Source organism: Dermacentor albipictus, chromosome 10 (assembly GCF_038994185.2).
Source record: "Dermacentor albipictus isolate Rhodes 1998 colony chromosome 10, USDA_Dalb.pri_finalv2, whole genome shotgun sequence".
NCBI classification, from domain to species: domain Eukaryota; kingdom Metazoa; phylum Arthropoda; class Arachnida; order Ixodida; family Ixodidae; genus Dermacentor; species Dermacentor albipictus.
The window spans coordinates 14,244,346-14,262,947 of record NC_091830.1 but is presented as its reverse complement, the minus strand read 5'-3'; the positions used below and the strand labels follow the sequence as shown (position 1 = coordinate 14,262,947).

Sequence of the window (18,602 nt, the reverse complement as noted above, 5' to 3'; positions counted from 1 at the left end):
ACATAAAATATTGCTTCCGAGTTCCTCCTAATGTTTGTTCACAATATCCCTCAAGCTGTAACTGTATTAATGGTTAACAGCGCACACAGACGGGGATAGAGGGAGCAACAGCAGGACACAGCGCTGATTACAACTAGTACTTTATTGGAAGAGGTAGCATATATGTCACCCGCCGTGGTTGCTCAGTGGCTATGGTGTTAGGCTGAGCATGAGGTCGCGGGATCGAATCCCGGCCACGGCGGCCGCATTTCGATGGGGGCGAAATGCGAAAACACCCGTGTACTTAGATTTAGGTGCACGTTAAAGAACCCCAGGTGGTCAAAATTTCCGGAGTCCCCCACTACGGCGTGCCTCATAATCAGAATATGGTTTTGGCACGTAAAACCCCATATATTATTATTGTTATTAGCATATATGTAGGCTGAAACAGCCTGTGGGAAAGCTAACAAAGCCAAATATCTAAAAACTAAAAAGAATTCGGACTCACCATATCACTCTCTGCCCTTTACAAAGCGCCATCCAGACATTCAATTTCCTTTTTTTGTTATGCAAAATAGAAGTGAGGCGTGCAGACAGGACACAAGAGTACAGAAGTGGACAACACGAACGCCGACTATCAACTGAAGGGAGCACTGAGGCGAAAAAAGAAAGACACAAAACTCATCTGCGCATGCTCAGGAATGGTAACACCACGTGTCAATCGGGTGCACGTGCCGTTCTACGTGAGAGATAACTGTTAAGGCACTTAATCTCTTCCTCAGGTAAAGTAATCGAAGGCTGACTCACGCACGCATTTCCACCATTATAGATGTGCCATGCCTCTACCATAAGATGCGTATCTTCATTCTTATGCCTGTACAATATCGCGCATTCATCTAACTCTGGCGTGCAGTTACAATGTCGGCAATGTAGCGAAAGATTAGAAGGCGATCCACCAGTTAACGACCTTTTATGTTCCATTAACCTCTGATTGATACACCATCCCGTTTGCCCTACGTAGAACTGGCCACAGCTAAGGGGAATTTTATACACCACACCCATACGACAGTCAGTAAAACTGTTGTTCTTATTGTGCTTTACTGGACAAATATCTGTTCGTTTTTTGCCTTTTACCCGCTCCTTTTTATTCTGTACGGCAGCGCATATCTTACCTAGCTTATTGGGAGCAGTGAAAGCAGCATTAACATCATATCTACTAGCAACTTTTTTAAGCCTGTGCGACACTGAATGAATATACGGAATAGCCACTACTCTTTTTTTTTGCTATTACTGCTTTCTGTAATCACGTCCGTCCCTCTCGAAACCGACTTTAGGCGCTAAGCCACAGTGGCCACCGCTACACTATAGATAACCTGCTACTAATAGGCGCCGGACCTGCGCATTAAAACTGGCGCTCATTTTGTGCATGCAGGATCTGGTGAGGGAAGACTTAAGGCACGACATGGCAATTCCGTTTTTTACTAATTTAGAATGCTTGGATTGAAAGTTTAGCAACGGCTTCGAACATCTTGGGGAGTACTGCCAACAAACATGATTTTGTTCGGAGATCAAGGAAATGTCAAGAAACTGAAATACGCGTCGCTGAGGAAATTCATTGGTAAACTTTTATCCTCCCCCATAAAGTTTAAATTGCTCACTTACTGAGGTAGCGGCGGAATCGAATTCTTCCCTATTGCAGCAAATCAGGTAATCATCAACGCAACGAAATATCTTGATAACGCTATCACCTAAGGCTTTCTCTAAGCAGTTGTCAACATTACTCAGGTAAATGTTGCTAAGAATAGGGGTAACCTTTGAGCCAATACAAATGCCTGATTTCTGCAGAAAAACGCAATCTCTCCACCCAATCAGCGTCGACTTCAAGTACTTCAAGAATTTCTAGAAAAGCTCCCGTGGAAGCACCGCATCTGTCAATAAAATCCGACTCTTGCACTTGTTCTTTAATGCACTCATTTACGGAATTTAGCAACCCGTAATGCGGCAAGGAATAATACAGGCCTTCGATATCCATACTAAAAGCTGTACAATCACCAGGATTTTCCTCTCTCAAATACTGAACTAGTGCCTGAGAATTACGTAGGCAAAAGGGGTCTGATAAAACTAGTGAAGCTAGGCAGTTCTGTAGGTAACTATCGACACAGACCTGCCACGTACCTTTCTCTGACACTCTAGCACAAAAAGGAATTTCTTGTTTATGGGTCTTGGCCGAGAAAAACAGTTCTAAGGTGAGGGATTTAGCTTTCTTGACATTACAGACAGGCCTATCAAGATTATGCCTTGACAAGAGGTCAACCGCACGTTGCTTAACTACCGAAGGCTTGAGGTTTACTGGCTGCAAATTCTTTTCTATGGCTGAAATTGCTTTTTCTGAAAACATGTCATCTGGCATAATTACAAAATAACCTCCCTTGTCAGATATTACTGGTCTAAGTTTATGCTCAACAAGGTAATCAACTAACGGTCGGACAGGGTCAGGCGTCTTAAAATGAGAATTTGATTGTTTAATGCTAGCAATGCCATCCGAAATACAGCGTGAGCGTTCTTCGTCCGGGACGAAGCTGGTTATGCAGCGCGGTATGCTTAAAACGTCAACGGGTTTTATGTTAGGCTTAAAACAGTGCTTAGGACCTAAAGCAAGGGTTCTTCTATGGTTATCAGTTACGATGGCGTCTCCAAGAACCAGTACGTTATTTGACGGTGAATTATTAGAAATGTGTTTCCCCTTACTTTGTTGAAGCTCCAGAAGTTTCATCCTCCGTAGGAAGTCCGCATGTTGCACGGCTAACTTATTCCAATCGGCGTAGGGGCGATTCCAATGGCGACCGTCTCCCAAGGCCGCGCAACGGACCCTTAGACACTCCTGGTAGTATCTAACTTGGTGCCATGATTCAGCGGAAAGAATAGCTCCAATCCTCCTGGCATGCCCAGTTCATGATTGAAGAAAGCCGCACATCATTTGAACTTCCAATGGGATGACACAATTACGACTAAACCACCACATGGTTCTAGCGCGGAACATACATGTCGCAATTAGGGAATCTAACGAAGCAGGATTGTGCAGATAAGTAGGGGAACATGGAAAAGGGCTCAGAGTACTAGAAATGAAGCTTAGAAGGACAGAAAGCTGAGCTAGTTGGAAAGGATTCATTATGCAAAATAGATTTTGCATAATGAATCCTTACCAACTAGCTCAGCTTTCTGTCGTTCTAAGTTCCTTTTTTGACAGCGCAATAATGTTTATCATGATGGATTTCATATGCTTCGATCACTTCAGGTGTTAGCTTATCCTTCTCTTTCTTAATCACTGTACACTCCCCGTAGACCGGTTCACATGTAAAGCTTCTGCAGTGTAGGGACAGGTGGCCTGCAATCTTTAAAATCAGATTCTTGTGCTCCCTAAGCCTGTCGTTCTCACACATACCCGACTGGCCGATATGCCTTTTCCGATGTGCAAGGGTAGAGCATAAATTACACCTTCCTCGCAATTAACACACTGAACCCTTTGATTTGTTGAGCATCCTACATTCTTTGTGGCATCAAGAATGACCATCGAAAACTTTTTTTCAAGGTTTGTTGGAGGCAGAGAAGATAACGTCTACACCATCGCGCACACCTATTTTCTTGAGATTGTGTGCGATTCTGTGCATATAGGTCACTACAACGAATCTTCCATTTTTATTTGCCAACTGTCTGTCCTTGTCACCACGTTTTAATTCTTTCAGCAAGCCGCTAGCCACTGATATAAGCAGATGAAGCGGGTAGACAGCCGACATCAGGCAAGAAACCTGACGTAAAAAGCTGCTGTCTGCCAAATGAAAACATGATTTGAGAAAACAATTTCCTAAACAAGACAAGATTATGCCCCTTTTCACAAGCTTTGTGGGATTGGAGGTGTACGGGGGCAGCGGTTACTGGCCGTAGGCTCAAACAACCAACAAGCATATGCTTTAGCGAAATGAAACCTCAAGTCAGCAAGCTTGCGCTAGTCATCCACCGGAACGTCATGTTTATCTGCAGTGGCTTCAGACGCTCGCTAAAAATGGCCAGAACACGCAGTAGAGTTACTTGAAAGTTGGCTACACCAGGTATTAAAATGATGACATAGTCGTCCACGTCCCTAAAGACGTCTCACATTCGCCACTTCTGAGCACTCCCTTAAAATGCGATCGTGGAAGGCAAGATGAATTTCCCTTAAGAGGGGTGCGATGCATGAACCGTCGCAAATGCCATTTTTTGTGTGAAAGTGCTATCTTGCCATGTAATGAACCTTAACGTCAGATAAAAATTTTTAAGTTCTAAAAAACGGCCCTCAGTGATACTAACAGCATTCAGGAAGCCCACTGCACTATGCTGATCAATAGCGCTTTGAACGCAGGACTGTTTTTGCAGAGTCGAGTAAAACAGGTCCTTCATATCTACAAAAAAAGCTGAGAAACCATTGTTGTCAGTTTTTTTTAAATTCAATTACCTGGTCAGAGTTTCTAATCAAAAAAAGTCGTCAGCTGTTAGAAACTTCGGTTTGTGTTGCAAGAACGTAGCAAGGAGCTTTTGCCACGCTCCATTCTCGGAAATGATCGCACGAAATGGGAAACCTATCTTGTGTGTTTTTACTGAAAAGAAGAGTTTCAGGCTTACGTTTACTTTGTGTGCAATAGCGCGCTCAAGCAGCATGGGGTTTCATGCTGTAGCAAGGACGCAGGGCCTCTTCATTGACACGGCATAGCTTTACGTCACCTCGTCTGTAAAACAGTGTTGTCTTCGGTAGCTTTTGACTTATACTCGCTCAGAGGACTTTGGCAGCCAACATTAGTACACTAAAGTTTAATTTGTCATTTCCAAGAGTGACGTTCAGGCACATACAGCGAGCCATCGGCTTCATTGTCGTATTTCGACAATTAGACAGGGTTGCCAGCGATCCTTGTTCAGCGGTACAAGTTTCACGTCGCCTAGAGAGATGGCGCCACGCAGCACGGCACGTTCTTCAGGAAATTTTGTTCTCCTAGCTGGGCAGGTCGCGCTGTCTGCCTGGCGTCTGTCGCTGCCTGGGGTATCGCCTTCTGCCGGTTTTCTTCTAGCTGGGCAACGTCCATGTCGACCAGCACACAATATGACGTAGTGCAGGGAGTTGTGCACCATACCGATCTTAGGATTGAGGTTGCTATCATCTCCAACCAACCTGCTTTGCCTGTTGCCATTTCGTGCTTACATCTACTCTCAATTACAGGAGAACCAGCAATTTTTCTGCCTCCTAATGCTATATATTATATAATAACAGGAGGAATATTATATTACATCATCATCATCAGCCGGGTTACTCCCGCTGCAGGGCAAAGGCCTCTCCCATACTTCTCCAACAACCCCGGTCATGTAATAATTGTGGCCATGCCGTCCCTGCAAACTTCTTAATCTCATCCGCCCACCTAACTTTCTGCCGCCCCCTGCTACGCTTCCCTTCCCTTGGGATCCACTCCGTAACCCTTAATGACCATCGGTTATCTTCCCTCCTCATTACATGTCCTGCCCATGCCCATTTCTTTTTCTTGATTTCAACTAAGATGTCATTAACTCGCGTTTGTTCCCTCACCCAAACTGCTCTTTTCTTATCCCTTGACGTTACACCTATCATTCTTCTTTCCATAGCTCGTTGCGTCGTCCTCACTAGTTACACTAGTTGCCTAATAAAGACAAATCATTGTTTTGGTTGTACAAATCATTCCGCAAACATAGTTGCAAGTTTCACTAGCGCCAAGAGCTCGCATTATATTTTTGATCTAAACCTAACATTGATGGCACAGTCAGTAATGTGGTGTGCAGTGGTGTAGTCGAGACAACTGAGATCAATCTAACCCATAGCCATCCCTCTAGTTCTAGCACACTGATCTGACAAAAAATAAGCGTCCCACAGCGCTTTTCCCGTTTCCATGTTTCAGCAGTATAATAGAGCTTCCCACAAACCAATGCTCACGTAGAATATAGCTGCTATTCCAATATAACATTGTGCATAAACTTAAAGGCTTAATAGTCTAATCTGCAATTGAGGCTTACATGCGATCATGCCTTTTGCAAAATGTTCTCGAGTGCTTCTTGGAGAATTTTATGCCTCACATTTTCCTCTACTGGGACGTTCCAGCTTCTACCTGAATGTCTTTTCAACGTTATCTTTAAGGCGAAATATTGCGTGAAAAATAATTTTCGCTTTTCTTCCACTTCTTTCAGAAATGCAAGAACACCCTCTGTGTGGAACCGTAGGTAATCAGTGGCATTACAACACAACTAATGTGTCATCTCGCCTAATTGTAGAAAAGCCCTCAGATACTCACTACGGTATCCTAGAATGATGAGAGGTTGACACATTGTTTGGAAATCTGTGCTGCCAAGGCGTCAAATATTTGAAGGCTCAAATCCCTGGAACGTATCTTCTTTATCCCAGAATTTAGGTGCGAAACTCCGCGTAGATAATCCACATATTTTTGCAATTATAAACGTAGGCATGGTTCATCACTGCGGCACGTTTTTCAAGGCATCGTTATCTGGCATGGAACATTTTCAAGAAATGTTTTAAACCGTGACTGTGTCTAAATTTCCCGCCATAAACGGCATGGCCCCTGTTTTCTCATAAAAAATTCAACAAAAGATTTTGTTAGGCAGTCTTATGACACTCACATAATTAGCGGCAGAGTAGGTCCGCCTTGACATACAACGCCTCCACGGAAACATTACAAAAAATATGTATAGCTTCAATAAACTATTTCTTCTATTCACCACTGTGTATGTAAATTCCTAAATGTCTTTAATGAACGTGGTGAAACACCATCACGGTAAGAATGTGATCCTTCATGCTCCCAAAAAGTTATCTAGCTCTTCAACACCACTCAGAAGTGTTTTGGTGGTGAGGGCAAAATGCGAAAATACCTGTGTACTTAGATTTAGGTGCACGTTAAAGAACCCGAGGTGGTAAAAATTTCCGTAGTCCTCCACTACGGGGTGCCTCATAATCAGAAAGTGGTTTTGGCAAGTAAAACCCCATAATTTAAAAAATATGTCTTGGTTATGGAGCAAATTCGTCCTGCAAGTAATCATTTTTAAACGAATAAAAAGTGTGGGGAATAAAGTGGATTTTACTAAATTCCGGCCATGTAGGCACACCAATCTAGGACAGCCAAAATCAGTAAAATAGTTTGCACACCTTAATCATATGCCATCAAATATCCGGTGACGCCGAATAAAAATATTGTTGCTTAATATGCACCCGGAAACACTACTCACGTGATATTTTGTTCCTGCGAGGTCACTGGATATTTAGGAAAGAAGGGCTTCTACTGAAATTGCTCCGTTATACTGAGGTGGAGCGCGAACGCGAACTGTGTTTCGGATAACATATGCGGCATGCAGTGGAGAAAGAGAAAGAAAATTTGGGCTTAACTCATCCACGATGAGTTAAGTACGCTATGAGCATTCTTTTGAGAATCAAATGAACTTATTGCGCACTGAAATGGCTTTTTCGGGTTTTGTGCATACTTCATGCGCTTTGTACACTTTATTAGCGATCTATCTTATCACGGACGAGTAACTGATCCTGTTTTATAAGTTATGATTATTATTATGCATAGCGACACACATTCAGCAACCTTAGTTCGCGTCAAGGAGGTTCATGAAAGTGTAACTTATATTTTTGGGTTAGATATATGGATAGCGGGAAAGAAAGCGGGCCTTTCAATACCAATAATGAAGAATGCTACTCGCAGTAATAATCTTTAAGCAGAGATGCACGCGAGCGTGCGTAGCTCTTCTGCTACAAAATGGGCCATGCCCTCAGTTAAGGCATCTTGAGGCCTAAACTGCCCTTCTCGATCGAGCGACCAGTTCGAGCTCGTACGTCGACAGCCTTGTCCATAAAGCTGGACAGCGCTGTTTCCCATTTCCGCACGGTGAAATGGTTTATAAATATGAGCTTGGGAGTGGTTGTACACGCCCATACGGTGTGGTAGAGAATTGCGAATTCACCGCATTGGCTGCATTTGTTGGAGTGTGGCGGAGGGATTATGTTGTAGCGGGTGGCAGAGTGACGGAGACGATCCAAGAGCACGTACCGCACTGTTTTATTTCAGCGACAGCGAACTAGATATATAGGCTGCTTGCCTATGACGTAACATAAAGACAACGAATCATGTTTGACACGTGTGGCACAGCACTTCATATCAGATTACATCATGGTACAGACTCGAGTGTGGGCACGTGTTTGTATTTTTGGCCGTACTGCGGCTTCCTCTAACGTTACAGCATCGCGCCGCGGTGGTAGCGTCCTTCGTGACAGGTGGTAGCGTTGTAGGATGCGCGTTTAGGGTAGCGGTAACATCTCGGGATTGAACTCCTCGCGTCCCTCTGGAGGCTCCCGGTGTGTGCGTGCTTGGGCGCAGGTGTGTGCCTTCTCATTGCCATGTAAGGACTCGTGTGGACATGGAGAGGATGGCGCGCAGTCTTGTGCCCTAGTTTGAGTGCAGCCTCGCCATTAGCCTTGGTTTGCGTTTGTGCTACAGAATGTCCTTGTAATACTATATTATTTAGAGAACAAAAAATGGAACTAGTTGTCCAGTGATCATAACTAAAAAGCAGCGCGAAATTACGACTGACGTTTAATGAGGATGTTCTTCTGACTTTGTGTACATTTCTTGCTTAGGGCTCGGCTGCTTTTGTTTTCTTCGCAGCTTTACAGGTATTGCCTTCAGTGCAATAACCACGACTGTTGGTAGTTAGCGTTGCATCCTTCTCTTCTCGCCTGTCCTGCTTATGCAAGTTTAAACTTTGCGAAAAAAACGAGTACAAAGACATCACGGGCAAGGAGGAACTGCGCTGGTGCGGTGTGCGTGTATATTTGTCCTCGTCTTCCCACCACCCGCCGTGGTTGCTCAGTGGCTATGGTGTTAGGCTGCTGAGCACTAGGTCGCGGGACCGAATCCCGGCCACGGCGGCCGCATTTCTATGGGGGCGAAATGCGAAAACACCCGTGTACCTAGATTTAGGTGCACGTTAAAGAACCCCAGGTGGTCGAAATTTCCGGAGTCCTCCACTACGGCGTGCCTCATAATGAGAAAGTAGTTTTGGCACGTAAAACCCCATAATTTCATTTCATTTTTTTTTTCATTTCGTCTTCCCACGCTGTTTATATTTTCAGTGACTCACCCAACGTGCCCAAACTAAAGAACTTCTGTTTATACTACTGCTCTTTTCTCACTTTATATGACGAGTATCAGCAGATGTATGTTGACGGGATTAGGACCCTACCACACTCTATAAGTGGCAGACGGTTGACACAAGCACTGGAGTAGTAGCCCAGTGGGTATGACGCCTAACTCTGCTTCGGGGCTCGATTTTGGAAGGCTGCAAGGAGCAACATATGATCAACTTCAAACCAATTAAGCAGAGGGGTGACGGGAAATAAATCGAGAAAAATCACCTTATCACTTTTGGTTCAAGTGTGCTGCCCGAGACAATCGAGGCAGGCTATGTAAAGATCCGGGTGAGAGCGTATGTCCCAAACCCTCTGCGATTCCTTAAATGCCAACTATTTGGCCAGAGTTCACACAACTACCCAGGCCGCCAAACGTAGGCAAAATTCAGTGTTCGCGAACACTCCTCTGAAAACTGATAACTCTCCGCTGTGGGAAGTGTGATGGGGAGCATGCCGCATACTCGTGATGATGCCCATCATGGGAAAGTGGAAAAGAAAGTATAATAATCAAAGTAAAGGGGAACATTTATTTTGGGAAGCACGCAGGAGGGTTTTGTACCTGCGAAAGGACAGCTTTGCCGATGTGACTCGCCAGGGGGCAGCTACATTAAGGCTTCCGGCGGCTGTCCTGTCTACACGCAATGAGCCGCCCGTGACATCATCCGCCCAGCTGAAGCAGCTGAAGCTAACGCTCCTCCACCGCCCCAGCCAAAGAGACCATCGACCTCCAGGCTAGTGGCCTCAAAGGTCTCGTTCGACGTTACGAGCCCTTTACCTCGAACAGAGCGGTCGCACGAGGCAATGGACACAAAAGCCAGCCAGATGGCGCCGACAGCGCCTAAGGAGCGTCGAGAATCTCTAGACTGTTCAAAAAAAAGAGAGAAACTGCATCGCGGGGCGCACAAAGGGCTCTGTAAGCTAAATTCCTTTTGAAAACACATGGCGCAAAACTCTTTATTATGGGCACCCAAATGCCGCAATGGAACGTTAAAGGTCCCCTTCACAATCTTGATGACGTTAAAGTGCTTCTTCACAAATTTAGTCCCAGGGTGCTATGTGTTCAGGAAACACACCTCAAACATACGCAAAAAAAGTTCTTCCACAGTATATTTTTCATAAAGACTGCGATGACGCCACTGTGTCATCCGATGATGGGGCTATCATAATCGACAGCGATGTTGGCTGCGGGGAACTATAAAACTCCGTACGCCCCTAGGACCAGTTGCGGTCTGAGGGGTGTTGTTCGACAAGGTAGGCACTATGAGCTGTACATACATCCCTCCCAATTATCAACCTTATAAAGCTGTATTTCAGCAGAACATCCGCTGCCATACATTGTCAGAGATGTAAACGCACGTAACATCTTGTGGGGAGACTTGTTGCCATGTGAGAGGCCGCTTAATTGAAAATATTCTCTTCTCCACAGGAACATGGTATACTTATAAGATAGAGCCAACGCACTACAGTGTGCACATAACACATACTCCTCTATAGATTTGAGCATGGTGTCGAATACACTATAATACCGTACCTTTGGTGGTCCGTTCTCAAGAACCCGTTTGGGAGCGACCACTTCCCAATTATGTTAAGCTTAAAGGGACACTTAAGCGAAACAATAAATCAGTTTAGGCTAATGAAGCATTGGTTGAGAACCCTGCAGGTAGTCATTTCAAAAAAATAGTTTGATTATTAGATGAGAAAATGAAGGTCCAAGTATCAGTATTTGAATTTCGCGCCGAAACCATAACGCCGGTACGTCAGCGTGACATCAGGGATTCCAAAGTATTTTTTTCGCATTTGGGCCGCGTTGGCTGAATAAAGGTTCCCGAAACTTGCCATGTTTAATATTTGGTTCCTTTGGAACACAATGTAGTCAATCTGTACCGCTGTATATAATTAGTAGGCCCTAGAAGATGCCATCAAAATCCATGACTTCACAGCCCCCAGGTGCGGGAACTTAAGTAGGCGTCGCCACCCGTATTTCGTACTTGCGCTTTTTCTGGCTTACCAAACGTCTTATTTTTGTAAGAGCGGTGTTTTTGGTGTTGTATAACGGTAATTTACTGATGCAAAAGAAATCATTTTGCACTTTAGTGTCCCTTTAACAAACTAAGATACATGCTCGCCACACGTTCCCCGATGGATGGTTGACTCAGCTAATCGGGAACTTTTCCAAGAGCTGACATATTTAAGTCGGGATGATATCGCCTCTTTTAATATAGACCATGCTGTGCCGTAGAAACCAGGCCTTATACTTTAGGCTGTAAGAAAATGCATCGGCAAACTAACGGACTGGCGAATAAGCGTCGTAACGCATGGTGGAAGAAAGAACGTAAAAAAGAACAAACTAAACCAAAGCTTGGGGATAACTTCGCTACTCTCCAACCACCGAAAACTTGATTATCTTTAAACAAATAAAGTCCCAGGGTAGAAGAACACGTCGACAAGTTAAAAGAAAGAGTTTGGGAAAGTGAATGCCCGTTTAAAAATTTTAACCGGAGGATAAGAAAGTTCGGAATAAGTTAAATACATTAGTAGGCCGGCAGACACATCCCCTGCCCTTAGTAGGTAGCCAAGGTGATAGCCTATAAGATCAGGCGAATTGTCTAGGCGAACACCTTTACTACGTCTCGAGTGCATCGCACTACACAAATTTTCCTGAGGTTCAAAGAACGCGTAGACCGGCAGTCCCTGAACTGCAAAGGTTCATCGAGTGAGGCTTACAATCTCCCATTTAGCTTAGTTCAACTTAAGGCGTCTCTCACTAGTTGCAACAACTCGGCGCCAGGTAGCGATTACACTATGTATGAAATGATCAGATACATCCTGAAGCACAGAAAACACTCCTGTCTCTTTTCAATGTCATGTGGGCAGCTGGGTATATTCCACACTCGTGGAAAAAAGCCATAGCAATCCGGATACTTAAAGAAAGCAAAGGCCAGTACAAGCTGTCTGTGCAAACTACACGATAAATGATAAACTAGCTCTTAAACTGTTTCTTAGAAAACGCAAAATACTAGACCCCTTCCAGTGCCGCTTGCGAGAAGCTAGGTCGAAAATTGACAACTTTGTTCGAATCGAGGCAAACAACAGATATGAATTCTTACGTGAGTAGTTTATACTTTTGGTATTTCGAGATTTAAAGAAAGCGTATGACTTCCCTCACCATTCCGTACGCACCAGCCTGTTCTTCTCCCGCCCTATTGAGTAAACGAGACTGCGAGCTACATACACCTAAAGTTTGCTGAGAAAAGCAGTTGCTTCCCTAAGGAAGACAAGTCTCTGTTTAAAACGTTGGCGCCAGAGACATTCGCTGCTCAAGCCATGTTGACTCCAGCAAATACTGTGCGTCACTTTAAAACAAAAACGCAGTTTGTACCGATAAAGGTTAATTTAGGTGCGATAGATCTCAACATGAGAGGTACCTTTATCAAGACTCCACGATGAAAGCCTCGCCTCTTGTGAAAACATGAACTGCTGGAGCTTACTGCGTAGTAAGTATTCCTGGTGCGACAATAAGGCACCCGGAGAAATTAGATCGCGACGCATGATACACTTGCAGTTTGAAGATAGTTTGCACATCCCGGGCTTAGCCTTAAAACTTGGCAAGAATTTCTTTTGTTTGTGCTCTATTATTTATCCGAGTGCAGTGAATTTGCTGCCTAGAAATTTTGCAAACCAGGCGCCCCCGTGTCACCCTTGCGGGCGCTCGAGCTTCGCAAAACGCCAGCTCATCTCCAAAGCACCAACAAAGTTTTTATAAATATTATGGGGTTTAACGTGCCAAAACCACTTTCAGATTATGAGGCACGCCGTAGTGGAGGACTCCGGAAATTTTGACCTCCTGGGGTTCTTTAACGTGCACCTAAATCTAAGTACACGGGTGTTTTCGCATTTCGCCCCCATGGAAATGCGGCCGCCATGGCCAGGATTCGATCCCATGACCTCGTGCTCAGCAGTCCAACACCATGGCCACTGAGCAACCACGGCGGGTTCCAACAAAGTTTTAAAACTGCAACGTCATTTACCGTTAGAGGGAGCCTGTAAATCAGTTCCGCGTGGTTTTTAACATGATTCTTCACAATGACGAAAATTTCATGTCAAATTCCCATGCCGTTTTGTAAAGGCTTCTTCCCTCAAAAAAAAAGCGTTCCCTGTCATAGTTCCCAACATTGCAAAAGAACTGCGAGAGATTTCGCTTTTGAGACAGAGCAAGAGGTAATGACGATAACAAGATAGACCATACTTTCTATGATAATTACATTTACTCAAGTATCTGACAATCTATTTACGTCTACAACGTGTTGTCTATGTATTAGAGTGCTTATTTGAGGAAAGTCCCAGTGACAAGTATTTCAGGTTCATGAGTCCTAACTACACAAAACTTCCGGTTACACCTAGTGTTTTCACTGTATATTGATGTCCCCAGTAGCAGCCTATCGTGTGTCATATTTCTAATAAAGCTGCAGAAATATACTACTGCGTGCATGTCTCACATGGAAAACTTCAATTCCCTAAATACATTCTAGATGACGCAACAATACCGCGCTAAAACAAGCAAGCTCCATGAAGTCGTCTAGCACCCGCCTTGTAATGTCACCAGTATTTGAACCTTCTTATCGCAAGTCCTTTTGATGAAAGGTTTATGCAAATAACCTTTGGTTAGTTCATTACAGCAGTAACTTAGCTGAACATACAAAAACACTATCGGCATTTTAGCTGTCGTGCATAATGCAAGGGCTCTTGAAACGCCATTTGATGTCTTCCGCGAACACACGCAAAGTAGCGCATATAATTGTTTCGCTGCACATGCTCCACATTTTTATTTCATTGCAACCGAGCTACCGTGGTGTAGTATTGCAGTGGTGCTGGTAGGCTTCAACATATGCGGCTTATTTCGCCACCGTGAATATACACATTTTTCCACAATAAACAATTTGCAGAAGAAAGTCTTAAATTATATTGTAGTGACAAGCGTCGAAAGTCCGACGTGTTCATACGTATTAATGGTTATGACTATAAATGATGATATGTCGTGTTTTATCGTGCAAGTGCCAAGTTTGGCCAAAGAGCGCCATGACAAGTGGTAATGTTGACGAGGTATTGTGGATGGCGTGCACAATGAATTCCTCATGGTCGATGAGACATGGCTGTAAAAGGGCCTAAAACACGTAGCTGTAAATGGCGTAGAATACATTGGTGCTAAAATAATGATGGTGACTAGGCAGTGATGTGGGCTATGGCAATGGGCTTTCGTTAAAACATTATGCAATAAAACATAACACTGGCACCAGAGTTTCAAGAGAGCCCTTGAATGCAGGGCTGTTAGTCATATTCTAAAAGTTACGTGGCCAAATGATTTTCAGGGTGTCGGCTTCGGCTAAAAAATCTAACACTGTTTGAAGATTTAAAAAGCGGTTCATCGCTAAGAAAAAATGCAGGGTGAAGGGGTATATTATCGCGATATGCAGCAGGGAAATACCTTTTCCTCTATGTTTCTATGGCAGCGCACTGAATAAGAACATTAATGACTGTGAGAATATTGCCACACTTAATACAAGTTGGAGGATCGACGGCAGTCAAAAGATAAGAGAGTATCATATGTGTGGCCTATCCTTAATCGGCAAAGAAGTACTTCCTTGTGCCGTGCTGTGTTTCCACTTATCCAGTTCCCAGTTTTGGGTTTACAATGTGAAGCTTATTCATTGCTTGTGTATCCCGCTCGCCTTGCCAATGATTCCTCAATTTACGGCGCAGAAGAGGCTTTTGGTTTGTGGCAGGGATGGCGTTATTTCCATGTTTGTCGCCAAAACTAATTGACGTACCCATTTCGTCAGCAGCCACAATGCCTTCTATACCCCTGTGGCCAGGTACCCAGCATAAGACGATCACTTGGTTCCACATATTTGCAGAGCACAACAAGGTATATAGTTCATTCAAAACAGTGTTCTTGTGTTTTCGTAGGTTAATTAGGGATCTCACTACACTTAATGAGTCGGTATTTGTGAGCCGTATGTGTTGAATAGCCTTAAGAATGGCGTATGCTTCCGCTGTAAAGATACTGGTGTGCAGGTTTAGTGCTCCAGATGTTGAAAGTGAGGGTCCCAGAGCTGGGTAAATAAGCAACACCAGCTGGAGACTTCGAAGCACCTGTGTAAAATTCATCACAGGAGTACATCTCCTTCAGTTCCAGAAAATGCGAATATATGTGTGCCTCCGGGGCTCGTTTTGATATTTCTAAGAAAAAGATGTCACATTGGATAGTCTGCCACTCCCAAGGCGGTGGAAGCCGTGTAGGATCCAAGGACATTGTGTAAAAGAGGGACCCCTGTCTTTTCTGAGAGTGCTTCAAGCTTGAGGGACAAAGGAGGCCTAGTGGCTGGGCGGTTACGAAACAGCCTAGCAGTGGACAAGTCGCATATAGCAGAATGACAAGGATGTTTAACATCTGAGTTAACATTTAGGGCGTTAAAAGAAAGTTAAGTATGTCCTTTGGTAGCGCAGTGACCATTCGTTTGATTCGACGTAGAGGCTTTGCACAGGACTAGTCCTAAACGCGCCTGTAGCAAGGCGGATACCTAAGTGGTTAATAGGATCTAGCATTTTCAGAGCACTAGGTCTGGCAGAATTATAGACTATTGCTCCGTAGTCAAAGCGTGTTAGTATTAGATGTTTGTACAGCTTTAAAGGGCACCGCCTGTCGCTTCCCCAAGATGTACGTGACAAGAGCTTCAGCAGGCTCATAGAGTTGAGGCATGTTGATTTCATATACTTCAGATGTGGTACAGAAGTCAGCTTACTGTCTAAAAGGATTCCTACAAATTTGTGTTCATGGCTCACAGATAGCCGTTCTCCATTTAGATCTATTGCGGGGTCCGCCAGTATGCCTCTCTCGTTAGAAAACAGGACGCATCTACTTTTTTGTGGGTTTAGCTTGAAACCGTTTTGGTCCGCCCACTTAGATAATTTATTTATGCAAAGCTGTACTTGTCACTCGCAGATAGTTAGGTTACATGATTTGAAACCTATCTGGATGTCATCCACATATACAGAATAAAACATAGTATGTGGTATGGCAGTCTGGATCGAGTTCATTTTGACAATAAGAAGAGTGCATCTCAGCACACCACCTTGTGGAACACCAGCCTCTTGGGTAAATGGACGAGACAGAACGTTACCAACTCTAACACGGAACGTCCGATTGAAGAGGTAACTCTGAATCGCGTTCAGCAAGTTGCCTCGAACTCCAATTTCAGACAGGTCATGGTGGATTCCAAAGCGCCAGGTTGTGTCGTATGCCTTTTCCATATCTACATATACTGACAGGAAGAACTGTTTGTAGACAAAGGCATCACGGATAATTGTCTCGATGCGGACAAGGTGACCTGTTGTGGATCTACCCTCCTTAAATCCACACTGAAAGGCATTGAGGATCTTGTTGCTTTCAAGAAAGTGGATGAGGCGACGGTTAATCATCTTCTCAAATAATTTGCATAGACAACCAGTCAGAGCTATAGGCCTCTAAATATTGGGTGAGGAAGGGTGCTTGCCCTCTTTGAGAAAAGGGATTACGATTACTTCTTTCCAGACAGAAGGAATGTAGCCGGCAGAGGACATGGAATTGAAGAGTGACAGCAGTGTTTTTTGGGTTTCAGGGTGTGTCTGATCATCTCATACATTATTCTGTCACTTCCTGGAGCAGACTTCTTGCAACAGATCAGTGAGGCTTGGACCTCAGCCATTACAAATGGACGATTGTATACTTCATTGGGTGTGCCTTTCTCACCCAGAGTCATCTGTTCTGCTTGTCGCCGGAATTTTAGGAATGTATCTGTGTAATGAGATGTACTGGAAATCTGCTCGAAATGTGCTCCTAGACAGTCAGCCTGGTCCTCAAGAGTATGTGTTTGCGTGTTTACTAATGGTAGAGGATGAGTTTCACGGCCTTTTATTTTGTTTGCTCTGTTCCAGGCTTTTGTTTCGTCTGTATATGAATTAATACGAGAGATGTATTTTTGCCAGCTTTCCCTTTTGGCAAGGCGGCACGTTCTTCTACCTTCTGATTTTATTTTCTTGAAGCTGATCAAGTTCTCCGTAGTTGGGCAGTCACGAAGGTGACTCCAAGCCTTATTTTGATTTTTGCGGGCTTCCTTGCACTGCTCATTCTACCAAGGAATACGTCGTTTAGAGGGTGATCCCTTCGTTTGAGGGATACATATTGATGCAGCATGAGTTATAAATGCCGTCAAATATGACACTCTATCATCGATTGAAAAAGTACAGATGCCATCCCAGGTCAAATGTGTCAGCTCTCTGTCTCGTTTCCAGTGAGCACAGTCAACCTTCCAACGGGGCAGATATGGAGAAAACTTATCGCTTTTTGTTAATTTTAAGACAGTTGGGAAATAGTCACTTCCATATGGATTTTTGATCACGTCCCACTCCAGGTATGGAACTAGGGTAAGAAAGAAAGAAATATGTTTATTTTTTCCAAGATATTATACACAAGTAACAAGCACTTGTCGGACCTGTAGCCGAAGGCTAGTTGAAGGTCCGATAAAAAGAAATATAAAGGAAATCCTAGCATAGCAGGAATAAAAAAAGAGCAACAGTAACTGTATATACAGAGGTGTTGGTTGTTGATTCACAAACCAACTAACAGGAAGTGAACACAGCAGAGTACCAAATAACAGTGTAAGGGGCACAGTTCAAATACAGGAGAATACATATTGCAATGTAAAGATGTGTACTATGGTGTCAATTTCTTTTACGTATCCCACAAAAAAATTACAGGCAATATCGATTAGTACTGAACTGCTTGATAAAGCATACAATTGATGAAATTCAGTACGTACATAAGAAAAACGAGATCAATAAGACATTTCAATGCAAAACAAAACAACACAATCGCGTCATACTAATTACATGGAATAATCAGAAAATATTCTAAAAAAATATAATTCTTCTTGCTTTGTACAGATCTATCAAGAAATAGATTATTTACTCTGTCTTTAACAAAGAAAGAAAATATTGTTTCAAGGCACTAGGGAAGTTTGAGGAATTAATGACTCCCGCTGGGAGTCTGTTCCAGGTTTTAATGCCTGTGAACTGTAGCATATGCTGTCCGCATATATTGATACACGGTGCGAGATTAAAATGACCTGCAGTTACATTTCATGTACATCGCGAAGACGAGTAGAATATGGATGAGCTGAATGGGTGGTTGAATCTAACAACCCTATAAATACACAATGAAATGCTCTGCTAACATAAATAGTCAAGTGGTAATATGCGATATTCCTGGAATAATGGGGCCGTGTGATCGTAATTCTTAGAATGAGCCATAATTGTAATTGCGCGTTTTTGGAGCCTA

The 18,602-nt window shown here is 43.7% G+C and overlaps 1 protein-coding gene across 1 annotated transcript in view; it reads left to right on the top strand.

Moving 5' to 3' along the window:
• The window catches only part of LOC135915837 (venom metalloproteinase antarease-like TserMP_B), a 43,907-nt gene extending 37,232 nt beyond the window's left edge, over window positions 1-6,675 (top strand). The window contains exon 11 of the mRNA XM_070527406.1: window positions 6,217-6,675. Coding sequence (XP_070383507.1) covers window positions 6,217-6,249 — 33 coding nt within the window. The 3' untranslated portion in view covers window positions 6,250-6,675. The remainder of the gene's footprint in view (window positions 1-6,216) is intronic.
• The last annotated feature ends 11,927 nt before the right edge of the window (window positions 6,676-18,602 follow it).